Genomic DNA, 25,983 nt, shown 5'->3' with positions numbered 1-25,983 from the left:
ATCTGAAGTGGTTTGCTGGAAGTATTTCAAAGGGGCATTGACCAAAGATCTCATAAAGACACTGGTAAAACAGTTGGGTTTAAGTTCCTTGAATGGACCATGGCCTATATTTAGCTATTGTAGGAGTGGGAGCAAGATGAAAGTATGTCAAGTCATCTCTTTGCTAAAAGTCAGGGCACCAAGAGGAAATTGAATTAATCCTCTGATGTTTGTGAAATTCAGAATAAGCGAGATGTACAAAAGCCAAGATGATGGCTTGATTGTATGTATTAAGATTTAGTTAATTAAAGACTACTAGCAAGATTCCTTCCATCCTTTCACAAAGCATTTTCAGTGGGTAGCACCACAATACTGATTACTTCCATCACATATGCTGACATTAAACTCTTCTCTAATGCAAGAGAAACCTGTGCCACCAGTGTGATTTTCCTTCTTGCTTGTAAGTGGCAAGAGGAAGCACTTACTCATAGTCACTCTATATTCAGGTCCCCATAGGCTTAGCCTGAGGGGGAGACTAAGGGAGCAGACAACAGGTTGGTACATCTGTTTATCCACCTTCCAGGACTGATAGAGGCTCCCATGGACTCTGCTTGGGAAAAGAAAGTGATAATACATAGTATGCCCAAACAATCCTTGTCTACAAGACTGACTCTTTAAATTTCAGATACATCCTCACAGTCTGGAATTCCAAAATGCCCTTTGTTACCACTGATTGAGGATTGAGTGCAAACAAGTATCTGTGTGTGTATTGAGTCTGACTGAGGTAAGTTCTCAGCCCTTCCAGCGCTGTGCTTTGCATTAGTATCTGGACAGGTGTTGATAACAGACCGGTGTTTTGGCTACTTCAGCACTGTCCCTCTGACATTCCTTCCCCCACCAAAGGGGATGGGAGTGGGCAAGGTCCTGGAGAGGACACAACCAGGCCAGCTGACCCAAATTAGCCAAAGGGATATTCCATGCCATATAATGTCAGCTCAGATACCTAAAGCTAAGGGAGAGAGGAGGAAAGGGGTGCATTTGTGATTCCTCAGTGTTTGCCTCCTGGAGGAATCCTTATTTATGCTGAAGTCCTGCTTCCCAGGAAGTGTCTGGACATTGTTGCTAATGAGTAGAAGTTGACAATTTTTTTTTTTTCTTGAGCTTATGTGCATGCACAATTTTGCTTCTTTTTCTTTCACTGTAATAAAGCTGCCTTATCTCACCCTGGTGGTTGTTCTCCATCTTACCCTCTCCCATGTCCCACTGGGAAAGAGTGATAGAGCAACTTAGTGGGCACCTGGTACCAAGCCAAGGTCAACCCATTCCAGTGTGCTAGTATCAAATGGGTGAAGTAGGTGTAGGAACTCTTGGCAGTTGTGATACACAGATAATGAATGGTTTTGACCAAAGTCATTCTTCACAAGATAAAGCAAGATTAAAAGTTCTAATAATTATTGCAGAGTCAGTCTGGCTCATTATCACAAATGTCCTCTGAGGTGGAAAAGCAGTAATCTGAGGAGGGACAGAAGAAAGCTCTGTCTGATTTTATTTGCACTTGCTTTTCTCTCAAAATTGTGTTCTTGTCTTACTGTTCTCATTTTTCAAATGGAGTATTTCCCTTAATTGATGAATGTGGAAATTGATAATTAATAGAAGTTAGATATTTTGGGGTTTACTTGCTGTATAATTATATATATATATATATATATATATATATATATATATCTGTGTAGGTATGTAATATAAAAATATATACATGAATACAAATATATAATATATACTTGAAAGAGAAGAGTAGCCAGCAGGTTGAGTTGATTACTCTGCTCTGGTGAGACCCCAGCTACGGTGTGGCCTTCCAGTGAAAGGAGCTGACAAGAAGAATGGAGAGAGGCTGTTTTCCAGGATCTGGAGTGACAGGACAAGGGAAATGGCTTCACACTAACAGGGGGCAGGGTTAGATAGGTTAAGGTAAACACCTTCCCTGTGAGGGTGGTGAGACCCTGGCACAGGTTACCCAGAGAAGCTGTGGCTGCCCCATCCCTGGCAGTGTTCCAGGCCAGGTTGGATGGGAATTGGAGCAACCTGGGATAGTGGAAGATGTCAGGGGGTGTGGACAATATGATCTTTAAAGGTCACTTCCACCCCAAGCCAGTCTGTGATTCACAGTACATACATACGTATTTAAAAACCTACACACACACAGACTCCTCAGTTACCTAAATGTACTTTTCCAGGAAGACTTCTCTGGATAAAACCAAGAAGATGGGTAGTACTATTATATATATATATTTATTTTTTTTGTTAAAATTAATTGTATTATACATCTTTGATTTACTTCCCTTTGATAATCTTCCCACAAGCAGAGTTCAAATTGTATTACACAAATATACTGTGAAAGAGATTCTCATATATGAGCCTAGTTACTCTCTTGGTTAAGAATCATAACTCCAGTTCCTGGGAGAAAGGTTGCACTGCTAAATTTTAAAAAAATACCGTAAATATTTTCTATGTACCTTGATGGATCATTTTTTCATTACTAGTAAGGTGATGTCTTTTGGCATTTCTTAATAAACTTAGTTTAAAAATGAGTTCTGGCACAGTCTTACAGATGCAAAAAAGAAGAAAGGAAAACAACACTGATACTTGAAAATATTAAAAAATTGTATGAACATACATGGTATGACCTTACAGACGTTGAAAAGTCTTCCTTTGCAAGCCAGCAGTACTTTGAAAAGTACAAGAATGCACAAGTCTTGAATGGTGTGTGTACCCCAGGATGTGATTTAGGTCATGATACGAACCCTGGGAATGATAATCTGATGATGGTTTCCTCTGGAACAGAACATCCAGCCCAGGGCATCTGTATGCAGTATGAATGGGTTTAACCAAGGCTGATGCAGTATTCTGACTTCAGTTTCATTATGCATTTTGCTTGTCTGACTTAAAACATATAATTTTGTTGCTTAAAAAAAAAATTAGAGCATTTATTGCCTCTAAAAAAATAGTGTGTTTCATTTCAGTCTTATTTTTGAGATTATAGGTACAATATTTCAGTTTGATTTAATATTTTTACATTATTACAACCTTACTGATATTTGAGGTGAAATATTGAATCTGGCCAGGTTGGACAGGGCTTTGGAGCAATGTGGTCTAGTGGAAGGTGTCCCTGCCCATGGCAGGGAATGGATTGAGATAAGCTTTCAAGTTCTTTCCATCCCAAACCATGCCATGATTCTATGAGGATTAGCTTCATTCTGTAAAGATAGAATTTTTTGTGTTCTTCATAGACTAGAATAAGTACAGAATATAAGTGTCTCTCCTCTCTGTTTTCCTGTATATTTCAGCATTACTGTCAGCTTTGGTTTGACATTAATCTTACCTACGACAAAATAAGAAGGATTTAGATTTCGGTCTAGCAATTACTGTTCTAAAGCACAATTATGGAGCTCAGTGGATTCATATTGAAGCTGGCAACACACACTGAATTTTAATAACGGGAAATTATAACATTTACGTTCAAATCAATTTTCCAAATCAATTAAAAAATCCTGTCTTTTTAGAAAATGAGGGTTGTTATCCATGGAGCTGTTCAGGGTTTGAAATTTTCCATAAGAGAGTTTCCATAGGAGAGTTTCCAACTTCTCTAAAAATCTCTTCATCCTTGAGTCCAGTATGATTGTGTATTTGGCTTTGGAAATATTGAAGGTCTTTATTTCAGGCAGTTACTCAGTATTGTAGCGAAAAAAAAAAAATAAAAAAAATAGTAACAATCATCATCATCATCATCATCATCAAGAAAGCAGTGTTTTGCATGCAAACAATAATGCAAACAATCCATTGGAAGTAGTCATAAATTGGTAGGTTTCCTTTAACCTGTATCTAACTTTCACTCCCTGCTACTCGAATGTCACTCTCTCAGTATTTTCCAGCCAGGTCTGTTTAGTTATTGGTTTAGTTATTGCAGCTCTTCCTATTCCCCACAGCTCCAGGCATAAGAAGCAGAGGCAGTTTGAGAGGACACTAACTACCACCAGTTCTTCTGGAACCTACAATCCAAATGGAGTATTTGGTGGTTGGGAGTGTCACCTCTTAGTTCCTGCTCTTGAATTATACAGATTCATGAGCAATTTACCATTCAATGCACTTTTAGAATGTGTAGCTGCGGAGGAAAAAAAAAAGAAAAAAGCTTATAGTTCCCTTACAATAGATCAACCAGTTGGCAGCTGATTGAGGTTCTGATTCAAGGCTTTTTCTCCTGTCACCTTCTGACCTACCATTACTGTCAACCTGTTCCTGCAGGCATTTCTATAAGTGTTGACCTGCTTCTTTGAAAATCAACTTCAAATAAAGGTGTTTATTATTAAACTCCTCTAGAAATTTTCTTTCTTTTTAAAAACAGTAAAAGTAGTGACTTTTAGGATTCAAAGTTTTTTGAAAAGGTTTTAATTTTTATAATTGCATTTATCATTGTACAAATTTCATCTATGAAAATGTACCCTCAATCCTCTGTTCATATGAGATTTTTTTTCTTGTTAATGGACTTGCTAGGAAGAGTTGGCTGTGCTTGGATAGGTTTCTTTTAAATAATTTTTAATAACATGGTGTATATATACTTAATATAGAGTAATGAAATGGTCTTGAAACAAGAACTGTTTCTGTTTTTCAGTTAAAATCTGCAGTTTTGATTTTATAGGCTGTCATCAAATTAATGATCTGTTGCAAGACAAGAAATAACAATATAAACAAAGCAAAACAGAACATTCAAAATTCTATAAACAATTGGCTTAGTGCTTGAGTATATATATACATGCCTTGATTTGTCCAATAATATTTTCAGGTAAATTAACCCTATGAAAGGATACATTTATTACGGAGTTTTTAGAACACTTTGAACAACACCTTTGCTAATTTGAAAACCTAGAATTTTGTTTGTCACGGATATAGGAGTTCAGCTAGAAATGGAGAATCTTACTTTTGTAGTACCTGCAGTTGTTATTACCTGACTGCAAGACATTTAGAGACACAAATACTCAGAAAACCCTCTGATAGTTGTAATTTAGAGGTAAATGAAGAAACTACTATGCAATATCCTTGTGTACAGCTTCATGTATCATCTCGCTCAGTAGCCTGAGGCATTAGTGAACTTTCAGCATGAAATTTAGTGCTTGAGCATGCATTCCTGAGTTATTGTATATCATGCATACCATATATATGGCTTTTATAGACCTATAAATCACAACATCAGGAGTCTTGTTTTCTAAATGTAAAGCTGATCTTAATCTCAACAAGGTGGCTAAATTTATCTTAATAAGAGAATCTGATCCTATGCAAAGGTTATTCTTGGTGAATCATTAAAAGGAAATGTGTATTCTTAGAATTTCAGGTAAATGCAGAGAATAGTTGCTCAGCTTTCTGTAAGTCTGGATTGTCAGCAAAGAAACAATGTCACATGAGGGCTGGGCTAGTCCCTGGTGGGTACAGCGAGTAAGTGTGTGAGGGACCATTTCTAGCCTTGAGGGCAAGTTGCAGAGTTTGGCATGGCTTACATGCACATCCCAGCATTCTCCTCTTCTTCCTCTCAATCTTCCCCCACCAAAATAAAATCACAGAACTGCCTTTCCTTTCCTTGGGGAGAGCCCATGGCCTGCACTGTGTGCTCAGCAGTTCCTGAGTATAACCCAGAGGAGTGGAGGTTGTCAGGAGCCAGCAGCCCCAGGAGCCGTCTGAAAAATGCAGCAGGGAGCAGCACCCATAAGGCAGTGCCAAATCTTGGCCACACCAGCTCCATGTCTACTCATGCACTCAGAAGCTCTGCTGAAATAAGCCAAGTTTATTGCAGCCTTCAGACTTCACTAGTGTATTGTTCACTTCAGATGAGGTTGATTAATCTTGTCCTTCCTTCCACCCTATGTTCTACATATCCTGTAATGGTCACTGTATTTATTTTAATCACACTGGGAGGGATTAGACCTTGGGTCCCATTGGTTTGGGCAATGGAGACCTGCACCTCAAAACGTTCTATGTGGGTTCATCTTTGGCAGATCATTGCTAGTTCATTTGCACACCTCTTGAATCACCACACATGGTTTTGACGCTGCAATGTGCCCTGCTCCTGTATTAACCTCACAACATTCTCTGATTCCTAACCTATTCAGTAGTTTGGTTTCCTTGAAAACAGTTTTTCAAAATAGAAACAGCTCTCAATCCACACGAGAGGTTTGTTAAGTAGTGCATTTATCTGCTTGGCGGGGGGGTGGGGCAAGCATTCGGAATCAGCAGTGGCATTTTAGAATGCACTTGGGTATTCTGTAAGTCCTGTGAGGAGCTTCTGAGGGAGCTGGGTGGTTCAGCCTGGAGAAAAGGAGGCTTGGGGGGACCTTCTCACTTTCCACAAATCCCTGAGAGGAGGGTGCAGCCAGGTGGGATCAGGCTCTGCTCCCAGGGAACAAGGGACAGGACAAGAGAAAATAGCCTGAAGGGGAGGTTCAGGTTGGACACCAGGAGTAATTTCTTCATGGAAAGGCTGGGCAGGCATTGGAAGGAGCTGCCCAGGGAGGTGGTGGAATCATCACCTCTGGAGGTGTTCAGTGACATGGCACTCAGTGTTCTGGTCTGGGTGACAAGGTGGGGATCAGTCACAGGTTGGATTTGGTGATCTTGGAGGTCTTTTTCAACATTAGTGATTTGTGGATCTGAGCTATGTTATGGTGCAAGTGGACCATGTAATTTGGTAACTGATGTCCTCAGTAGTCATGGGTGTGCAGTGTAAGATGCAAGGATTTATTCTGCTTTTATTTATTGCTATGGTTGTAGATAACTGCTGAAAGGGGTGTCGTGGTTTAAAACCAATAACTAAGAAAATTACTTATTTCTTGCTGTGAGATATGGATTAGAATAAGGGCAAAACAGGCATAAAACTTAAAAGGAATAAAGAAAGTTTATTGACTAACAACAAGAATAAGAACACCAGAATAAACTTCTAGAAAAACCTTTTCATCCCTTATCTATTTACTATTCTCTCGTTCACATGACAACAGAGACAAAAACTTTGGAACTTTGGTGGTTAAAACAGTCCCAATTCTTGCTACAGTCTTTTCACTTGTCTTTGTAGAGAAACAGAAGTTTCTTCCTGTTAATTTATGGAGTTTTTCACACGAAAACTATTTTTGTTATAGTTTTCTATTGCCCTGATATCAGCTGCCCAGAGCTGCTGTTATCAGAGCCCACCCCTCCCATTTTCACATCACTCTGAGATGTGTATGGGTCATGAGTCAAGGGATAGTATTTTTAAGGATGAGCATTCAAAGGTAAAAAAAAAATCTTCTTCATCTGCTTCTGTGAGCTTCACTAGACAACAGTTTTCTCATTGCCTTTCAAGGCTTCAAATCTCTCAGCACTTCACTATACTATAAACTCAAGTTTACACTTTGAATACTTTATTCTTCCCTGGATACTTATCATGAATTAAAAGAGTTTTTTCCAGGACTTCATTGTCTATCTCCATAGTTTAACAGAAAGATATTTCAGCTAAATTAAAGCATCTTCTTAATTCTCTACCTTTCTTGAAGTTTCTTTTCTTTTTTGTCACTGGTAGTTTATAAAGTCTCTTTTCATGTTGATCATTCTCCTTTTCTCTCCCTGGATAAAAAGTTAATCCGCAAGTCTCATCTGGGTAATGAAAGAGTTAAAATCTTGCCCAGGCTGTTGTAGGTAGTTCTGTGGCCTCGGCCGGTGCAGGAACTGGAGCCGTCTGCGATGGAGAGTTCCTCATGGCTGCTCTAGAGAGTGTGGAGACCGTCTCTGCTTGCTGCAGGCTCAGAGCCCCTCTCTTTCTTCACTCGGCAGTTTCTGGTGAATTCTATCACGGCAAAACCTGCAGCCAAGCCAGGAACCGGCCCGGCCCAGACAGGGCTCGGGACAAGCCCCCCGCAGACCCCATCTCCCAGCCGGGAGATGCAGCAGGCCCGGCCCCGCCCGGCCACATGGCCGGGCAGAGAGCGAGAGGCCGGAGCTCTGCTACCTTTCACCGCCAGGAAACAAAGAGAACTCAGAGAGCTCTGGTTTTACACTTTAAAGTAAGGTTCACAAGTTGATCTCACTTTTCAATGGCCTAAACTGCTGTCAATTCTTAGAAATGACTAATAATTAGTCAGGAAGAAGAACTCCCATCAGCCATCAGCACTTCTAACTTCCCCTCTTTCTTCAGCTTTGCTTTAAAAGTAAAGCTACCCCATGACAAGGGGGCAAATAATAAACTGTTACACTACTGTAACCTAGAACATCATTCAGCTTGTTTTCTGAATTCTTTTATGGTTTGGCATTTGGGACTTTCAAAAGTATAATGGAAACGATACAAAAACTTTATGTTACCAGAATTCCACTTTGTAAAAATTATCAGTGTAAAAACTCTCTGTCAGTTACTTTTAACTGCATTTACATCAGCAAAAGGGGTTGCAAATGTCAAAAGTTATGAGCCATCGTAAGATCATCATTCAGATTTCTTTTGCAGTAAAAAATGTAACATTCTTACTGACAAAATCCTGAAACTGAGGAATTAATCCTGAATGTATAAAAGGTGTGAAAAAGAACTCAAACCAAAGTAAACTCCTGTCTGCTCTGCAGTGTGCGAAACATGAAATGTTTCAATAATATGCGTGCAGAGGGATTTCCCTCATTTCTGATCAGGGTCATTAAGCTGATCAGGGTCATAGAATCCCAGAATGGTTTGGGTTGGAAGGGACCTTAAAACTTCTCTCATCCCACCCCGTGCCATGGGCTGGAACACCTTCTATTAGACCAAGGTTCTCCAAGCCCTGTCCAACCTGGTCTTGTTAAAGAATAACATTTGAATTCAACTATACCAGTTTACAAACCTTAGCTTAATGTTTTTCTCTTTAAAAAACAGAGACTTCTTTGTCATGCTCATATACAGTGATATTTTCCAGATTTTATATTTGCATTCAGTGCTGCTAGCCACTCTGTTAACAGGCTGGCAATCCAGAACACCTTTGTTAGTATATCTCTACTTCTCATTAAAGAAAGAGACTATAGAACACAGAGCTGATAAGAAATCAAGTAAAAAATTATTTTAAAAGAATAAATCAAATGTGCAGAATGACATTTGTGGAAATAATCACTTTTTTCTCTAGGGTACCATCAAGTGAGAACATTTGCATCATATCAATGAATGTTAACTTGAATAAAGCTTCTCAATGTATTTAAACATTTTTTCTATTGGAAAGTATTTATCTCATGCTACAGCTTCCCTTTTTTAATACTACCAAATCTTTTAAATGCATCACTGAAAGTCTTCTGTTTTCTTTGTTTTTTTTTAGTATATGAGAAATTATTTAGTCTGTCTGGGATGCACTGATTCAAGAGAGTATCTTCTTCAGACAAAGGTCTTAATTGTGATGGGGTTTTATTCATAAAATGTGTGACCATTGTCTCAGTAAAATTGTTACTGAAGTAGTTTGTGACATTTCAATTATGCAGAAATAAATTCCATCTGTATCATAGAATAATCCTGAGTTGGAAGGGAGCCACAAGGGTCATCAAGTTCAACTTCTGGATCTGGCTTGTAAAAAATTAAAACTGATCTAAAAATTTACTCTGTTCATTTTATAATCACTTAATTCACAGTAATTTCTTGTCTTTGACAGTGTTTACCATTTGTTTTACTTTGGAGTAGATGCTTTCTACAAAAGCACAATACCAAAAAGAGGCATAAGTAATCCCAGCACCCTCGGTAGGTCTCTTATTGCTACCTGTGAAGTTTTCTTGGCAGGCTGGAGTCACTCTTCCAGGTAATGTGGGCAGGAACTGATAGCTGAGTGTGCTCAGTTTGAGAGGAAGGAATGAAAGGATCTTGTTGGATCACATTTGAAAGAGTACCTGTTCCTCATTAGGGAGTTAAACTGAATACTTCAGCCTTCTCTTACCATTCCTTGAATGTCCCAGTTAAGTTGTTGGGATTTATTCATGCATTGAACAAATAAAATTGTATTGAATTTGCTTATAAAATGACATGGAGGAAGAATTGAAAGGGCTTTACAGGACATACTTATAGGATTGATGTTTTGTTATGAAATAAAAAGATAGCTAATAAATTACTTAAAAAAAGAAAGTGTAGTTGCTTTGCTTTTGTATTTGAGAGAACATGCCATCAGTTCTATTTTGGATGAAGAGTACTTTATGACTTGAAGGTATAATAAAATACTGGGGAAAAAGACATGATTAGGTCTCAGCAAAATAGTGTATGTCTAAAGCTTCTTCCAGCCCAAGAACAGAACTGAACTTGCATTAGGCCTTCTTTGAAAGCATCCCCAGTAGGCTCTCCAGTAAAGTGCAACAATATATATTAGTCCTGACAGAAAACAGTTTTTGTAATTGTGAGATTTGGGGTGGTGGGGCTATTTTTGTTGTTCTTGTTTTGTTTTGGTTTGTTGGTTTTTTTCCTTTCAAAAGACCGTTATTTCCATTATTTCCATGTTTCTCGGAAAACATCACATTTCATATGAAATAGAGTGTGAGGCTGGCATTGCTCAGTTATTTACTGTAACTGTCAGTTACAGACATGTTATTTACTACAGTATTCAGTGATGGGGTTGTATGTCTGGCTCAGGATTCTGAGAGCTTCCCTGACTGCTCTGATTTAAAACACAAGCAGCAAACACCATTAAATTGTCTGCTCACTGTAGTAGCCAGCTGGGTCCCACAGTCTCCCATTTACTGTTTCTGCAGCATTCTAAAAAGGCATTTTACAGTCCTTTCCAGAGACACTTTGTTTTACTATGCTTTAACCTAGTAAAAAATTTAATTATCATCAAGGATAGTTTTGTACTTAACATGTAACAGAGTGCATGTCCTTAACACATGTACTAGAAAATTAATGGTTTGTTCTTTGACCCATCAGTAAAATCCTGGAAGCTGTGCATACAAGGGAATGTGGAATCGTGAATGCCTTCAGTAAATGTCTCTGTGAGATTTTCAATCTTCTAACCTACCAACATTCTTCTTTTCTTCTTTTCTCACCCCCTGCCTTGGCTTTGAAGTTTGGGGTGACATACTCAGTAACTTATTCTTTACAGCTCCTTAAAAAAATTTAGCAGTACTAAAGTCACTTCACAATTACAATAGGAAACTGAGGAATTACGGGAAACTGCCACCACTTTGCTTTTGACTTGAGTCTGTCAGTGCACTCTGAAGTGATGTGATTCAGTGTGCTGAATTTAGCTGCAGAATTTAACCATGAAACATAAAAATCACTGGCATAAATCATGGCATCTTTTAAAATCATCCCACATCTTTTCACATGCATTATTTTCATCATTTGAGCATTTGCTGCAAATGGAATTATATGTTTGAATTTGATTTTTAATTTTTTAAAAAAATCCTTGTTTCAAAGTGAAACTAAGTGAGAATGTTCAGTAATGCTGGATGCAGTGAAAGTCATCTTTAGAGCATGGAAGGTCCGATTGGCATTTATTTTTGCTTGCTGAATTCAGAAATTTCTGAGTTGTAATCCTGGATGTTGGGATTTGCAGCAATTATAGAATACACTTGTGATGTGTGAGAGTAATGGCATACATGGTCTCTGTGAGGGTGGTGCATTCATCAAAACAGGGTATGATTTTGGATTGTTTTTCCTCCTTGCAGCTGGCAGTTTTCAAGGATTTCAGCTGGACTGTGTGTCAGGGCGCAGTTGAAATGTTGTGAGAGGGAAGCAGCAAGGCAGGTTTGCCAGCTGTTGGGGAGAAATGAATTAAGTACCAAAGCTGGCCTGAGTAATAGAGCACTGTCACAAGGCTGTGGTGCCCATTTTTGTCTGGAATAATGTGTGATCACTAGTGTAGAACGCTAATGAGGAAATCTTCAACAGGAGGGTTCAGTGGTTATCTGTTTTTCTGTCAATGTCAGTGATTTTCAAAATCAGGGTATTTTATGGATTGTCTGGAATCCTGTTACAGAAGAAAAGTTATTCTGATGTAATACAAAATGTGAAACTGGAGAGAATAAAACTTTAAATAATCAAACAAAAAAACAACAAAAATATCCCAAAAAAATAGCAAGCCTGTAACACAACCCACAAAAGAAAGTCTCTCATTTTAATTGAGATATTCATAAAACGTTTTCTAAAGCTTGAGATGGAAGACAAAAATACTGTAGCCACCAAAACAGTGGCAGCTTGGCAGAATGACTTGGAACTTCCTGTTACAATAGTTATTAAAAAGACTGAAAGGAATAATGTAATTTGTTGTACAACCTTTATCCCCTTATTTTTTCAGAACTTTGAAGTGTGAAGTCTGTAGTTTTCACTTTGCTTTAGAACTAAATAAATTACTGAAATTTTGACAGCCTTGTAGAAATTGTCTCTAGTCACATAACTAATTCTTACTCTTAATTTCCTTTAAGTTTCTTTTTGTTCTGATGAAAGAAGACAAGAGAATTAAAAATCACTTTTATAGCACTGATTGGAAATCAGCAAACTAAGATCCTCTGATTAATGAGTTTCACGGACAGAGAATAGGAAGGTATGTGACCAGAAATACCTAAATGTCTACTGTGGTGTTCATGCAAATTTGTACAAATTCAACTGATTTGAAGGGCAGTGTTGAATACTGGATGATGTTTAGCACCATTGTTTTCTTCTACTGCTGCTGTCAGGATAGGCAAAGGCTGCACTTGCAACTATTATGTGTTTCAAGCTAAATGAGGCTGTGTTGGACCTTGCTTTATCCACATCAAGTCTCAGATCTAAACCATACTAGAGCAAACAGCCTGCTTGTCATGGTAGCAGCTATTTGTTGTGCCTTCTGGTTCAGGAACTGTATGTAAGAGAATCAGGAAAACTGCATTGTTTAAAAAGCAAATGTTCCAGTTGTGTTACTGTCTCTTGTGGGAATCTATTCTGAATTCTCAAGTGTTTGTATTATCATCTCAGTGGCTGGAAACTCCTGTGTTTTGCTCCTGGAAAGACTAGTTGAAAAAATTATTCAGCAGCTTACCCTCTCCTCATAACTGGACAGTCTTTATCTGCTTATTTTGGCTCAGGCCTGATAGTGTGCTTGGAATCTTCATCTTCCTTTCTTCTTCCATAAGGCCAAACCCCTATTTTTCTAAGCTAGTTCTCTGAGGAGAAGTTGGAGACATCACAAAGGTACCCCACATTTAGATCCGAAGATTTATTTTTTAAAATTTTTTTTTTTACCTCCAAGAAAGAGGATTTCTGCTTATGGGAGAATTGAAATAAACCTCATGTCTCTTTGGGAAATAATGCTGAAAGAGAGTGAATATCTTTGAAATTAATGTAGCAGGAGCAACAGGTTTTGTTGCCATAATTTCTGAGTTTCAGACATTAAAATGTTAAATTTTGCGTACCTAGATAGCATAGAGGTAGAGAAATGTGCTGGCGACATTGCCTTGGACGTGAGCAAAGTCACTGATGCTGGTGCAGGGGGCTCTCAGACCAGCTTAGCAAGGCTCCTGTGATGTCCTGGAGAAGGGAGCCTCTGTCCACAAGTATTTCAGTAGATGTGCAGAATGTGGTGAACTCCTATAATAGACTTGATGGTGGCAAGCCACAGCTGCCTGTATTCTAAACCAAAGTGCCTGTAGTCTGCCATAGGCCTTGGAATCCAGTAGCACTGAAGGCCTAAAGCATTCTTTTGTCTTTTGAAGCAGAATATCCTGTGTATATCTCCTGTCACTTCTGCTGCTTAGGAAAACAAATGAAAATGCCCAAAACCAAGACTCAGAAATGAAAAAAATGAAGTAGTGTTTTTCAGTATCATCATAGATGCAGAGGGGCCTGTTTGGCAACCTAACAGCTGCTGTGTTCCTACTCTTACTAAGCTCTTCCATTACCCACATTGAATGCTGGATTCTTCCCAGATGTCTAATCACTAATTAGCTAATTATTGAGGAGGTCTTGGAGGAAAACTGACTCTGTTAGTCAGCCTTTTTGGTGTTAGGGTCTGAAGGACATATCTCTCACTACATAATTATGTACTACATTATGTAGTCTCATGTGGTACATTCAGAAAGTGTAGAGCTTAAAAATATCTTTAATGGTCGCCAAAGACTGACAACAAATCCCCAGTGTATATTTCATTGGGTTCCTTTTCTTTGGCACAGTTTAATATTCTAGTGTCATTTTCTGTTTAAGGAAGTTGTGCAGACTGAGAGACAGAAGAGATTGAGAAGGTTGGAACCATTCACCTGTCCAGAGCAGGCCAGGTAGAGTGTTCATGGTTAAAGTTTGTCAGGTCATTTGCAGAGGCTTGGAATATTAGAGTCTGCTCCGGGAGTCTGAGACTTGTGTGTCAGTGTATTGCAATGCTTCATTGACCATTACTATTAAAAATATTTAATGGATCTGCAATGTCAATGGTCTGTTTTTTAGGCTCACTTCTCCTTGTCCTCGTGGATGTGGATAATAGAACAAACTGCTTTCCTAATTAAAGGTTGCTGTGTTAACCAACAAGCTTCTGGTGTAGGTTAACCATGTTGCTTATGATCTTAAAATTTTCATTAGTTGTGGGGTTTAGGCCTCACTTGTATTCCTTTTTTATTTTCTTCACAGCCAGTTTCAGATATTTCTTCAGTATATTGAGTGGTACAAAATTATTACTTTTTACTCTAGATAACATGAAGTTATTTCCTTTTATACAGTTGGGAAATCCTTTTTATTTGCCCCAAGGCGTTAATTCGAAGTTATACGAGCTTATAAGAAGAAATTCATATGAATGGTCTGGCATCCAAAATACAAATTATTTTAAGATTTCTCTGTCATGTGAAGCCAGTGAATATGCCGAATTATTCCACTAATGGTTAAGAATCATATTTTTTTCTAGAACTGCTTCTGAATTTTACATCCTTTAGTAAATTTCTGACAACTGTTTCCAACTTTATAACCAAGAAAAGGTCATATTAGAGTAGAAAGAATCTGATCTTCAGCTAAATGTGAGGAAAAGAATTGTGCTTCTTTCTGTGATCTTAGCCTTTTCATTTTTGCTTGAATGAGATGAAAATGAATTAGATTCACACAGCCATTCAGAAAGGGATCTCCTCCCTAAAGCTGAATTCAAAGTAGGTTACTCAGAGATTCTTGAGAGAAGTCTGGAAGTCATCCAAGATGGGGAGTCCACAGCGGCTACTCCATATCCTCATAGTAAATTTTTTTTCCTTGTATCCAGCCAGAACCTTCTCAGTTGCACTTTTATATCCACATTTTCTCTGTTTAAACTACTTTGAACCTGAGTCAGGAGAGCAGCTCTGTCTCAGTGACCTCTTTGTAGGGGGTGAGAAGGCTGCCAGCAGGTTCTCCTGAAGCCTCCTCCTCTCCAGGCTCAAACCCCCAGATCCCTCAGCTTCTCTGCAAGGTGTAGTAGGTTTTCTCATGAGTGTCAGGGAGTGGAATTTCTTCCCAGGATCTACTGGCTCCACTCCCAAGATGCAGCTTAGGATGCTCTTGATGCATTTGCTCATGGGAAGCATGTTGCAATTTAATAATTTCAGTAATCTAGGACATTAAGAGAAGTTGAAATACAGTCATCAAGTGTGTTCTGTTACCTTAATATATTCATTAGGATTCCTGTGGTGATGCCAGACCAGCTATGTTAATCTTCCCTTTCTCTCTGACTTCACCTCCTCCAGGTTTTAATTATATTAGCCAGTCTAATTTGTCAGAGAAATATGGGGATCAGATTTACTGTTATGCTCCTATTTTTAGCCACATGAGAATCAGCAAATAGGGTAGATGAGAAACCCAAAGAAGTGCTCCAGAGAGGGGAAGTCAGGTTGTGGTTGATGAAGCCCTGATGCACTGCAGACCTGATGCATTTTGCAGCCGACCAGCACAGCCCTACCCAGGTACCAGGTGGTGCTACTTGAGTGGGTTTCGGCACTTACAGCTGTGTGACAGAACTGGAAACGTTACAAAGAGTGAAGGGAAGGAGCCAAGTTCATAAAAGTGTGAAGTTTGCCAGTTTGATTGCTCCCAGAAATCTTTTAAGTTCCATAACAGGAGTTAAAATTTCGTATTGTGGAACTAAACATGACTGAAGACAGACTTTTTGTCTGGTAGGAAACTGGTGATCTGTAATGAATGTTGTCTCTAGAGGTTTTTCTAACAAATGGCTCCTGCTTGTTCCTGTTTTTTGACTCATTTCTCGAATATGTTTCCCAACCCGAACCGTTTTTTAACCTAGAAATTTGTCTGTTTTTTAGTGTGATTATAAATAATGTGTAAGAAGAAGAGTAAGTGTCAGCATTACTCAGACTGTTACTAGTCCACTTCTGTTTGAGAAAACATTCTCTTTTTGCTCACCTATAGTTTGGTGAAACACAGCTATGAAATAGAAGTTTTTCTGTGACTGAAAGAAACACCTTTTTCATTCTGCATTGATTGAAGGCTGAAAATTTATCATATTCTGGTGGAAGAGTAGTGTATGTTCAGTTGTTGTTATGTAAAGGCATGAATGTTCTTTTCTGCATAATAGTTGATTAGGTGATGTTTCTAATGGGCAAAATGTTAATGATTCTTTGAAGAGATATTTATTTTTTTTTTGCTGGACTGTTTTGGTTTTTTTTTCCATTTTTTTCTGGACAGTTGCTGGACCTGAAGATTGTAGTTGCACTTTAGTAGATGCAGGCAGATTTAGCAACAAGCACTGTCATGCTCAGAGAATTTGCATTCTTACCCCTGAGCTTGGCTCCGTTGCTGCTAGAGGAAAAGATTCAATAAGTAGTCTCAATTAATTTATACTTTTCCTGGGCTCTGCTGTGAATGATTGTGTTAATGGTAATTACTTCTGTGTACTTCATGAGAAAGTACTGGGAGATTGTCAGAAGGAATTCTGTTTAAGCACATATCCTTCACTGTGCTACTGACTTTGTTTATATATTGGTCAATAAATGTGACTTCTGTAAGATAACATAAAGATGTCTAATTTTGTCCTTATTTTTTTCACTGGTTATCAAGAGAAAAAGCGTAACTTTTTTCTCGGGGCTGACATGTCCCAGATAATGTGAATTAAAGACTTGGCCATGGAAGCAGTGAGCAAATACAGCCTTGGGATACTTCTTCCCATAAACTTTGTTTTAAATTTGTATAGCACCTTTACTTGCACAAGCTTCTTTTAAGAGCCTGGTTTAAATAATTAAGGTAGATTATTAATTTCCAGATACAGAGAAAGAGAAAAATCTAGCAGCCACTGTCATTGGGAAAGGCATTTTCTCTTCAGTGTAATACATTTAAATTTCTCTTACTGGCATGATACACATCTTCATTATGTTTCAGAAGTAAGTGCAGTAAACAAATGACAGAAATATAAAGCTGTGTTGTGAAAGTAGGCTTTTTAACTGCCAGGGATGGATACCTGTCTTGGAATGCTGGATATTCTAGGTTTCTGATATTTTAGAACACTATTTCAGAAACTGACATCATACCATTAGGGCAAGATATTAATTACTGACTTGACTGAAACATTAAGGGATCATTAGCACAGAGCTGGATTGTTTAAATTCTAAACTTGTCTTAAGTAACCTTGCAACTTCATTTTCTGTTTCAGTGTAGTTCAGAATATAGTATTATTCCGAACTACGCTGTTCTTGATAGTAAAGTAGCCTTGTGGTTTTGTTACAGTCCAGTGCAGTTCCCTGTTACTGGCCAACTATGTTTTCAGCAATGTAAATAGATTTAGTGATCTTTTGTAACACAGACCAGCCAGTTCTGTTCACCAGACACCACAACTGTCCTATTCTTTAGTTTCTGTCTATAATTTCTTCCAAAGTCTGGACAGATTACAGCCAGTTTCACACCAGCCACAGATGTTCTCTTCACAAGGTACTTTCACACCATATTTGAAGTAAGATTTGGGTTTTGTGCAATATTGACTCCTTCCCCACCCCGGGCCCTGCAGAAGGTCCCTGCAAAAGCTCCACTTCCTTGCTCTACACTGAGCATTTCACAGACTGTTCTCTTCAAAGCAAAATCTCTTGAGACCAATAATTAGTTGGAAAAGTTCCCAAAACAGTTTTTTTTGGGCAGTGTAGTTCCAATGGATTTTTAGACTGTTTAGGGGTTGAGATGTAGGACGATTTCTCAGTGTTTACAAAATGTGCTTGTTTTTGGAGGTTACAAGGAGATGAGAGTGACAGGATTTGGAAGACTCTCAGCAATGCAAGTGGCACACTGGGTGGGACAGTGGTTCTACCCTCTGACTGCCTGAGGCACTCTTGTTGCAGAGGTTGCTCTGCTATGTGCAGAGCAGTTCCTGAACTGGCTCACATTACAGAGCATGAGTTGCAGGTTGCCATAAAATGCTTTCAGTGGACCACTGGAGTTCAGGAATGGCTGGCATGGACTGGAACTTTTCTAACAGTGGTTGCTCAGGATTTAGCCCCTTCATCTCGAGTCAGTTGGAGTATATAGATTTGTCTTGGGTATGTACATTGTAAGGCTTTCTTCTTGCTCCATTTCCCTGTGTAGTAAGTCACGGGTGACATTCTAAAGCTGTCATTGTGGTGACAAAAGCTGTGCCTAAGTCATACAAATTGTATGTACAGCTGAATTGTACGATGTTAAAGAAACTCTAAGGGAGGAGGTGCAAGGCACTGGTAGTTTAGCAACTTGTTTTTTCATGAAGGCATCACTAAGGCTGTGATTTGCTGCTGCTGTTCCCACATAGCTTTGAGGCAATCTTATGCTCTTCCAGTAACTTTTTGAAGTGTTGGTGGATCCTGATTAAAACTGTACTTTCCCAAAATGATTACTCTGTTAATCAGACATCTTGTTTGAATCAGACTGGAGCACATTATTGCATGGTTTGTTTCTGTTGACAGCACTTGATCCTAATTAATTTCTACTGTTGAACATTTCACTGGTGGGAAGTAAGAGGTAGCATTGTAGGCACATCAGTGTTTGGCTATAGCCTGAATATCAAAGAACCAGCATTTCCCAAGCATGTCCAAGTACTGTGTTACTTAAAGGTCATTGCTTGTTCAAGCTATGAAGTATGATACTATACATGGTGCATGGCCTTTGGAGAAAACACAAACATTTCATGCAAAGAATGGATATTTTTAAACTTGTATTATTAACTGTACTTCATGTAGGTAAAGTTAGGCATGTTAGGACAGATGTGCAAGGTGGGTTTTAAGACCTAGTAGTGCTCTCTGCTTCTTACACATGTAAGCATTGCCTGTCTGTCACTGCTGCTTTCTCATGTAGCTTGAGACTCTATAATAACATTGTCTGAAAAGGAACTTGTAAGAGGCATGTGCTCATCTTTGTCTCTGAGTTCAGTTTTATTGATCCATAGACTGTTTGAGATTTCACATTTAAATCTACTTGACTTACCTCTCTTATCACAAAACTTGTGTTTCAGAAAGCTGATGATCCTGCAGTGAAAACTGTGTTTATTGTTTTCCTTGGTACATAAAAACACATTCTATTTGGGGCAAAAAAGGTGGAAGAGAGAACATCATCATCAAGTCACAGCCTAAACTGGCATTATGATAAATTCCTTTAACTGGCAGTTCTTGGTTTGAAATTGCATTTTAAGAAATTAAAGAATTTAAGATTTGGATGAGTATAGCTTGGCTGTCACAGAATGGATGAGGAAGGGGATGTGTATAGTATAAATATGCATGTGTGATGTTACAGTACACCTTAGGAGTCTACATAAATTTCTTATGGAACATACTTTCCATAAGATAATCCTCCATGTTTGTTCTTAAGATCAACTTGTCCCAAGGCTTGGTAAAGTGTATGTGTATGAGTCTATTAAGATTATCTGTTGTTATCTCAAACACACACACACAAATGTAGTTGTGAACTCTCATGTGTATGTATGCACAAGGAACTGAAGACCCCAGATCTCATCTTTGCTCATTTGCTAGTAACATAAGGAATAGTTTCTTAAAGGAGAAACATCCACAGCTCTTATTTGATATAAAGAATTTGTGCCGGGCACGCACAAGTAACACATTGCTACTAAATGTACAGAAGAGGTGGTCTCATGCAAACTTGTGTGTGTAGGTATATTTTTTAGCTTCTTTTTTTTCTATATTTTGCTTCACAGTTTTCGATGGTTCTTGCTTCTGGAAGCAAGCAGGAGCTGTAAGTGAGCATAGCTTATCTGGCTCAGTGTGAGAAGCAGAAAATACCTCAGTCAAACTTTGCTAAATTAAGGGAGAATGTGAAATTAGTGCCCACTTGTGTCACTGTTTTGTGACACTCATGCTGCAAACATCAGGTTTACTCTGCAATTCATGTTAATATGTTTAATATTTTTGATGAAACAATCCTTTTGTTTTCACATGTTTCTTGTATGAAACATCATTAGTATTGTTGAGACATCTGTTAAATTAAACTTTTGTCTTTATTTAGGTGTATGACTTGGATGGCATTTCCTTGATTCTGGACAATTGCAGCATTGATGACAACAATCCTTGTATCCTTTACAAAATAATTCTGTTTATTGAATATGACTCAAGAGGAAAGGTGTGGGGGTTTCATGGATATATGCTAACATTGCTTTCACAGGGTATCTAAATGTTATTGGCCTCATGAGCTTCTAGGTTAACTTTAAATGGTTCAGAAGTGAGCAAGGGCACAAATAGGCTTCCATGTGAACTGGATTCTGAGTAAGATAACTGTGGTTATATTCTATTTCCTAAAATAATAAGTATTTCTGGTTTTCAAGTGCCTATTCAAAGAGCTGTGACACAAATCTGAATTCAGACTCTGGTTGTTGTATCAGATTTAGAGCTTTTGCTTCACTGAAATCTGTTTAGGAAACTGAATTAAGTACCACATTGATTTTTCTACACTTGTTAAATCAGATTGGGGAGTTTATTCTAAGCACAGAGACAGGGCTAGCAAGCTGTTAGGAAAATGTGTATAGTTGAAAAAATCAATGATGCAAATTACTGAAGTGTTGGGGAGATTTTAATATAAATGGCATTGTGCTTCATATTTGAGATTTTTTTTCCTGGAATTTAAGAGCATAAACTTTCAAAAATGGATTGCTATTAGAGGGAAAAAAATAATCTTATATTGAAGATAAGCAGTTTTTAAGCAGAGTTATACATCTCTTCAAGTAATACAAGTTCAGTGACTGAGCTGTGATTTTTTTTGTCATCTAATCATTAGCTATTTGTAAGTTTCTGATAATTGCATCTTGAAATCCAATGTCTTTCCTGTACAGAATCATGTCAGCTTTAATTTACTGAACACATGAAATAGGTTTCCAAATGATTATATAATAAAAAGCACACTCTTTTAAAAAGTATAAGAAACAAACAAACAAAAAGAATTTGCAATGTTTCATATTCTCTCAGCTGTGTCCTGCAGAACATCATCTACATATAAATATATCCTAAAATGATGAAATAATGTAGATGATAGGACAATGTTAACAAGCTGGGTGGAGGAGCAAGGGGTGGTAAGTATCCTCTGAGTTACTCCGTTTGATGCTTTATATCCACAAGTTTTACATCTTCAGTATTCCTGTAGTTTGAGACATGACAGTGTGACTCTTGTCAGTGCACTGAGTGGCAGAATTGTATTTCCATGGTCCAGATCTGGTAACAGGCACTGTTGGATGTGGTGGGATGGGCAGGGAAATTTACCTTTCCCTAAGTGGAAAAGCAGCCCTGAGGAAACCTAATAAGGAGCTTTTGTCCTAAGTGACCCTTCTTTGCTGGAAAGCACAGCTGTGTAACCACTTCTAGAATTCATCCTTCATTTTAGATGTAGTAGAAGAGGATAAAGTTTGAGACTCTCAAAGGGTAGACTTCTAATTTATGATCTTAAATGAAAGGAAAATAAAAAAAACATGAGATTCTTCACTGTTCTTTGAGCAAAATGGAATTTCTTGCACCTTCTTATACAGGCTGACATTTTATGGCTATACCATAAACTTCTTATAAGAGGATAAAACTTTGTCTACTTGGTTTTTAAAAACATTGAAACACCTCCTAATGTGATTTTTCACCAGTGATCCATAGCATACAGTATTGGGGGATATGGAAAAGTGAGTAGCACATGGGTACAGGGAACACTTGCCTACTGTGACAAAGTTTGCTGCATCATTTTCTAGAGTGCAGGTCCTGGCTATGGTTCAGTTTATTGTTTTGACCTCTTGCTATTCCAGGTCCTCCTGTGCTACATGAAGTTGATGCTCCCCTGCTTCTCTCCTGCCTCTTGCCTTCCTCATCTGCTGCCTTCCCAGCAGATCATAAGACACAGTGCCGGATTTTTCCCCAGCCAGCTCCCGGCACCGAGCCAAGAGTGGGCTGCTCCTGGAAAGCAGGACGGCTTAGGGCTGATGCTCTACGGCACTGGCTGTACAGCGTCAAGGGCAGGAGCAAGGACGAGGGAGAGGTCTTCCCTGTGGCTTCCAAAAGGGATTTAGTCGATTGAAGGTTCCAGGAAGGAAAGACAAAAGATACAGGGGTACAACAACTTATGTGTGGGGGAGGAGCAAGGGGAGTGTACAAATAATAACCCAATAGGGAAGACTTAGGGGAGGAGCACAAGGAGGGGTTACATAATACATAAACCAATGGGGAACACAAGGGGAGGAGAGTGGGGCACATGGGCCAATGGGGCTTGGAGGAATAGGGGAATTCCAAAGGGGGTGGTCCAGGCAGGGGGTGGCACAAGGGAGGATTGACAACTTAATGGGAGAGGGAACAGGGAACATTTGGGAGCGAGGGAGTATCAGGGTGCATTGGCAACCGGGGTAGGAGGGCACAACTGTGACCAAAGTATTAACGTGGGGCAGGGGGGGAATACAACTTAACAATAAAGAACGTAACTGAATCAAATATAATGAACAGCAGTGCACCGCAACAGTCATACACAGGGAAGCAGAGGAGAAGTTTGCAGTTTAGATCTGTCACTACTTTCATCTGCTCTGCAGCATGTTCTGCTACTTCTGGACTCCACAGACCATGTCCTTAGTGGCATGTAGGGCCCTGAATCCATTGCATAATATTTATTTTATGAGATTTGACTGTTTCTTTGCCTTCTTTGTGTGCTCCAGTCCTGCCTGGCACAAATCCCAGAATCACTGAATGGGTGAGGCTGGAAGGAACCAAAGAGGCTCATCTGCAGTTTTCCAAGGTAGGGTGGAAAGCTGAAAGAAAAAGCTCAGCAAAGCTCTTCGAACATGGCTCCTTCAGGAAATCATGTCCAGAAAGTTCATTTTACATTTTTATTCTTAGTGCCTGTTTTTATGGTTTCAAGCTGTGTTACTTGGATTTCTCCTTGGATAAATCTGACTGGAAAAAGAATCCTTTCATATAATAGTTTCTTAGATGTCTTAGTAAGTCTTGATCGATGCACATTTTTTGTTCAAGCTGTTTTGGAGTCACCCAAGCTCTACAGTTAAGATGTCGTTGTGTTTTCTCCATTTTACTAGAAAAGTTCTGCCTCCAAATTACACATGCAAGATTTCTCATCAAAAAAATGTAACTTTTGTAGTAAAAGTGATAGGATATTTTTCTGAATGGAAAAAAATAATTTCCCTTTAATGTGCAATTTATCAGAAGAAGCTGGACTGCCACGTTAGATGTTAAAGAAGCTCTTTATTACCTTTGAGAGGAAAAAATCTTAGATAAATCTTTTTATTTGTAGCATATGGAAGTATACTGAGAGAGGAAATGGGTCTTCTCTTATCCTAAATTAAATCCCTTTGTAAACCTGTCATTACCTTAAAATTGCATCCTTTGAAATCCTGAACAGTTCTGTAATGTGCATGGGAATACCAGGGAGTTTGTAGCTTACAAAGTTCAACTGACATGTTTGCGTTGCTTTAATTAATTGTTTAAATTCATCTTTCAGTCCTCAGTTATGGAGAACTCTTATCTTGTCTAATTATATCTCAGACTTGTAACTTCTACATTTATAATAGTAAACGGGTTTTTTCCTTCAGGATATTTCATGAGTAAAAACAAACACTCTCATAGTTACAGACATGAAGATTATTATGGACAGTTAAAAACAAATTTACTGTACCTCTGTAATTGATTGAATTTTAATTTTCCAGCTACTGTAGCTTTGCATGTAAATTCAACAGAGAGATGCTGAAGGATGCCAGATTTTTTGTGGCTCTTAGGATCTCAGCACAGGCTAAAAGGTAAACAGAGTGAGACTGGGGAGTTGTAGTTCATTAAGAGTTAAATTTCAAAGAAGGTTTAATGCCACTTTTTTGTATAGCTGGTAAATCTTTTGTGGATTGGCTGTGTCCTAATCGTAACTGTCCTTCTGTCTCAAAAGAAAACAGGGTGTTTCAAAATGCAAGCAGAGTTATTTGTCTTTAGATTAATGAGAGATCCCTGTATGAGCTAATCTTTTAGTTTTGAAAATTTAGTTTCTTGTTCTGCTTCTGAAAAGTTGGAACATTGTGCTTTACTTTTGTAACCTGTACTTAAAAACAAATAAATTCAACCTGCTAAAGGACAACAGAGTGGGTTGGAGATGCCTATCTGGGTAATACCAGTAAAAAAAATTTACTCCAAATCCTGCTTTTCAGGTTACTTGTGTTGAAAAGGTGTTCTAAATTCAAATATCTTCTATTTTGCTCTCTGAGTCATCGTCTTCCTCATCTCTGACTGACTCTATCATTAGAGAATAGCCCTTCCTTTTGTTCTTGCCTTTTACTGCATCCTAAGCTCTTCCTGCTCCTTCCAGCTTCATTTCTGCCCTTTCACAGGTTCCATTTCCTTAAGGTAAACATGAGGAGGGAGGTCAGCCCATTCTGATCAAAATACTTTTGACCCTAATCACTCCAAGAAAGGTGCTTATGAGAGGCTTTAAATAAACTGACCTGTTTATCATTGAAGACTTTTCAGTTTACCTTAACTAAGCGGTTCAGTTTTTCACTGCTTCCTAACATTTTTGCTTATGAGTAACTCACACAGATGTGCCTTTTTTTGGTTTTCAGTGGCTTTCCATAGAAATATTTATTATTATTTGGGAAAAAAAATATTATCCAGCGTTCTGCAATATAATAGCTGTTAGTTAGTGGTAAATCTTGAAAGTCAGAAGTGAACTGCAGTTTTGAAGACAGAATATTCTTGGTTTTTCAGCCTGCTTGCCAGTATTACCCTTTTGAGATTCTTATAGAAGGTGTCTCAATAAATTGATTTTGTGAATGTCTGGATTTAATCAGAATGACCTTATGTAAGTATTTTATATAAACTGTTAGTTAACATGGCTTTGTATTAGCCAAGAAATCAGTTGTACTTGAAGAAAATATATCCTGCTGTGATGATATATATATATCATCATTTTATATATATCAGTTTTTATATATATATGTGTATGTACATATATGCATAGATATGTTATATATGTGAGGAAATGCCTAGTAAACTGTGTTTTAGGAGTAAGAGTTTTTAGCATTTGTGGAAGGAAAAGCTGTGGTTGATATGAATATCCATACACAGATCCCTTAGTTTGACTAATGGATGAAAATGTAGAAAGAGTAAGTTAATTTTCAGATACTCCTTCCAAAGCTGCTTCTATTATATTCAGTCATCTGAGAGGTAGATTGAAAATACTTTTGACTTCATGGCAGCAACAAGTATAATTGTGGTTCATGAAGCTGGCGAAAGCTGGAGGAAATCAAGTTGCTACGGTCTACAACAATGGCAGTTTGTTTTTGCAAGATGCCAGCAAGGACTTTTGGGGGAGCTGACAGACATTTTTATCTAAGTTACAGAGTTCAACCTTAAACAGGCCACATGCTGTAAAACAGCCTCACCGCTGAATGGGAGCCAGTAGAAAGCAAAAACAGGAGAGTGAGTTGACTTCATACAGTGAGCCATCACAGAGCTGAGTGTTTTCATGCACATGTGGCTATCCCATGTGTGTTGCCAAGTAAATACAGCACAATGTCACTTCAGCAACAGTTGCCATTTTTTGGAAAGCTCATTTTGGGCACTGACAGTGCATTAAGCAATTTTATGTGACCTATTTGATTCTGT

At 38.4% G+C, this 25,983-nt stretch overlaps 1 protein-coding gene across 2 annotated transcripts in view; it reads left to right on the top strand.

Moving 5' to 3' along the window:
- Nucleotides 1-25,983, top strand: part of ATXN10 (ataxin 10) — a 97,857-nt gene that overhangs the window by 59,845 nt on the left and 12,029 nt on the right. The window contains exons 10-11 of one of the 2 annotated variants that reach the window (XR_004497457.1): nt 665-763; nt 20,375-20,438. Coding sequence is in view for 1 of the 2 variants with exons in the window: in XM_015627591.3 (XP_015483077.1) it covers nt 20,375-20,438 (64 nt within the window). In the remaining variant the exon portion in view is untranslated. Of the gene's footprint in view, nt 1-664; nt 764-20,374; nt 20,439-25,983 lie in introns of those variants that run through there. The other variant, XM_015627591.3, reaches the window with a different exon arrangement.

The sequence above is a fragment of the Parus major genome, chromosome 1A (assembly GCF_001522545.3).
Source record: "Parus major isolate Abel chromosome 1A, Parus_major1.1, whole genome shotgun sequence".
Lineage (NCBI taxonomy): Eukaryota > Metazoa > Chordata > Aves > Passeriformes > Paridae > Parus > Parus major.
This window is presented reverse-complemented; position numbering and strand designations above follow the sequence as displayed.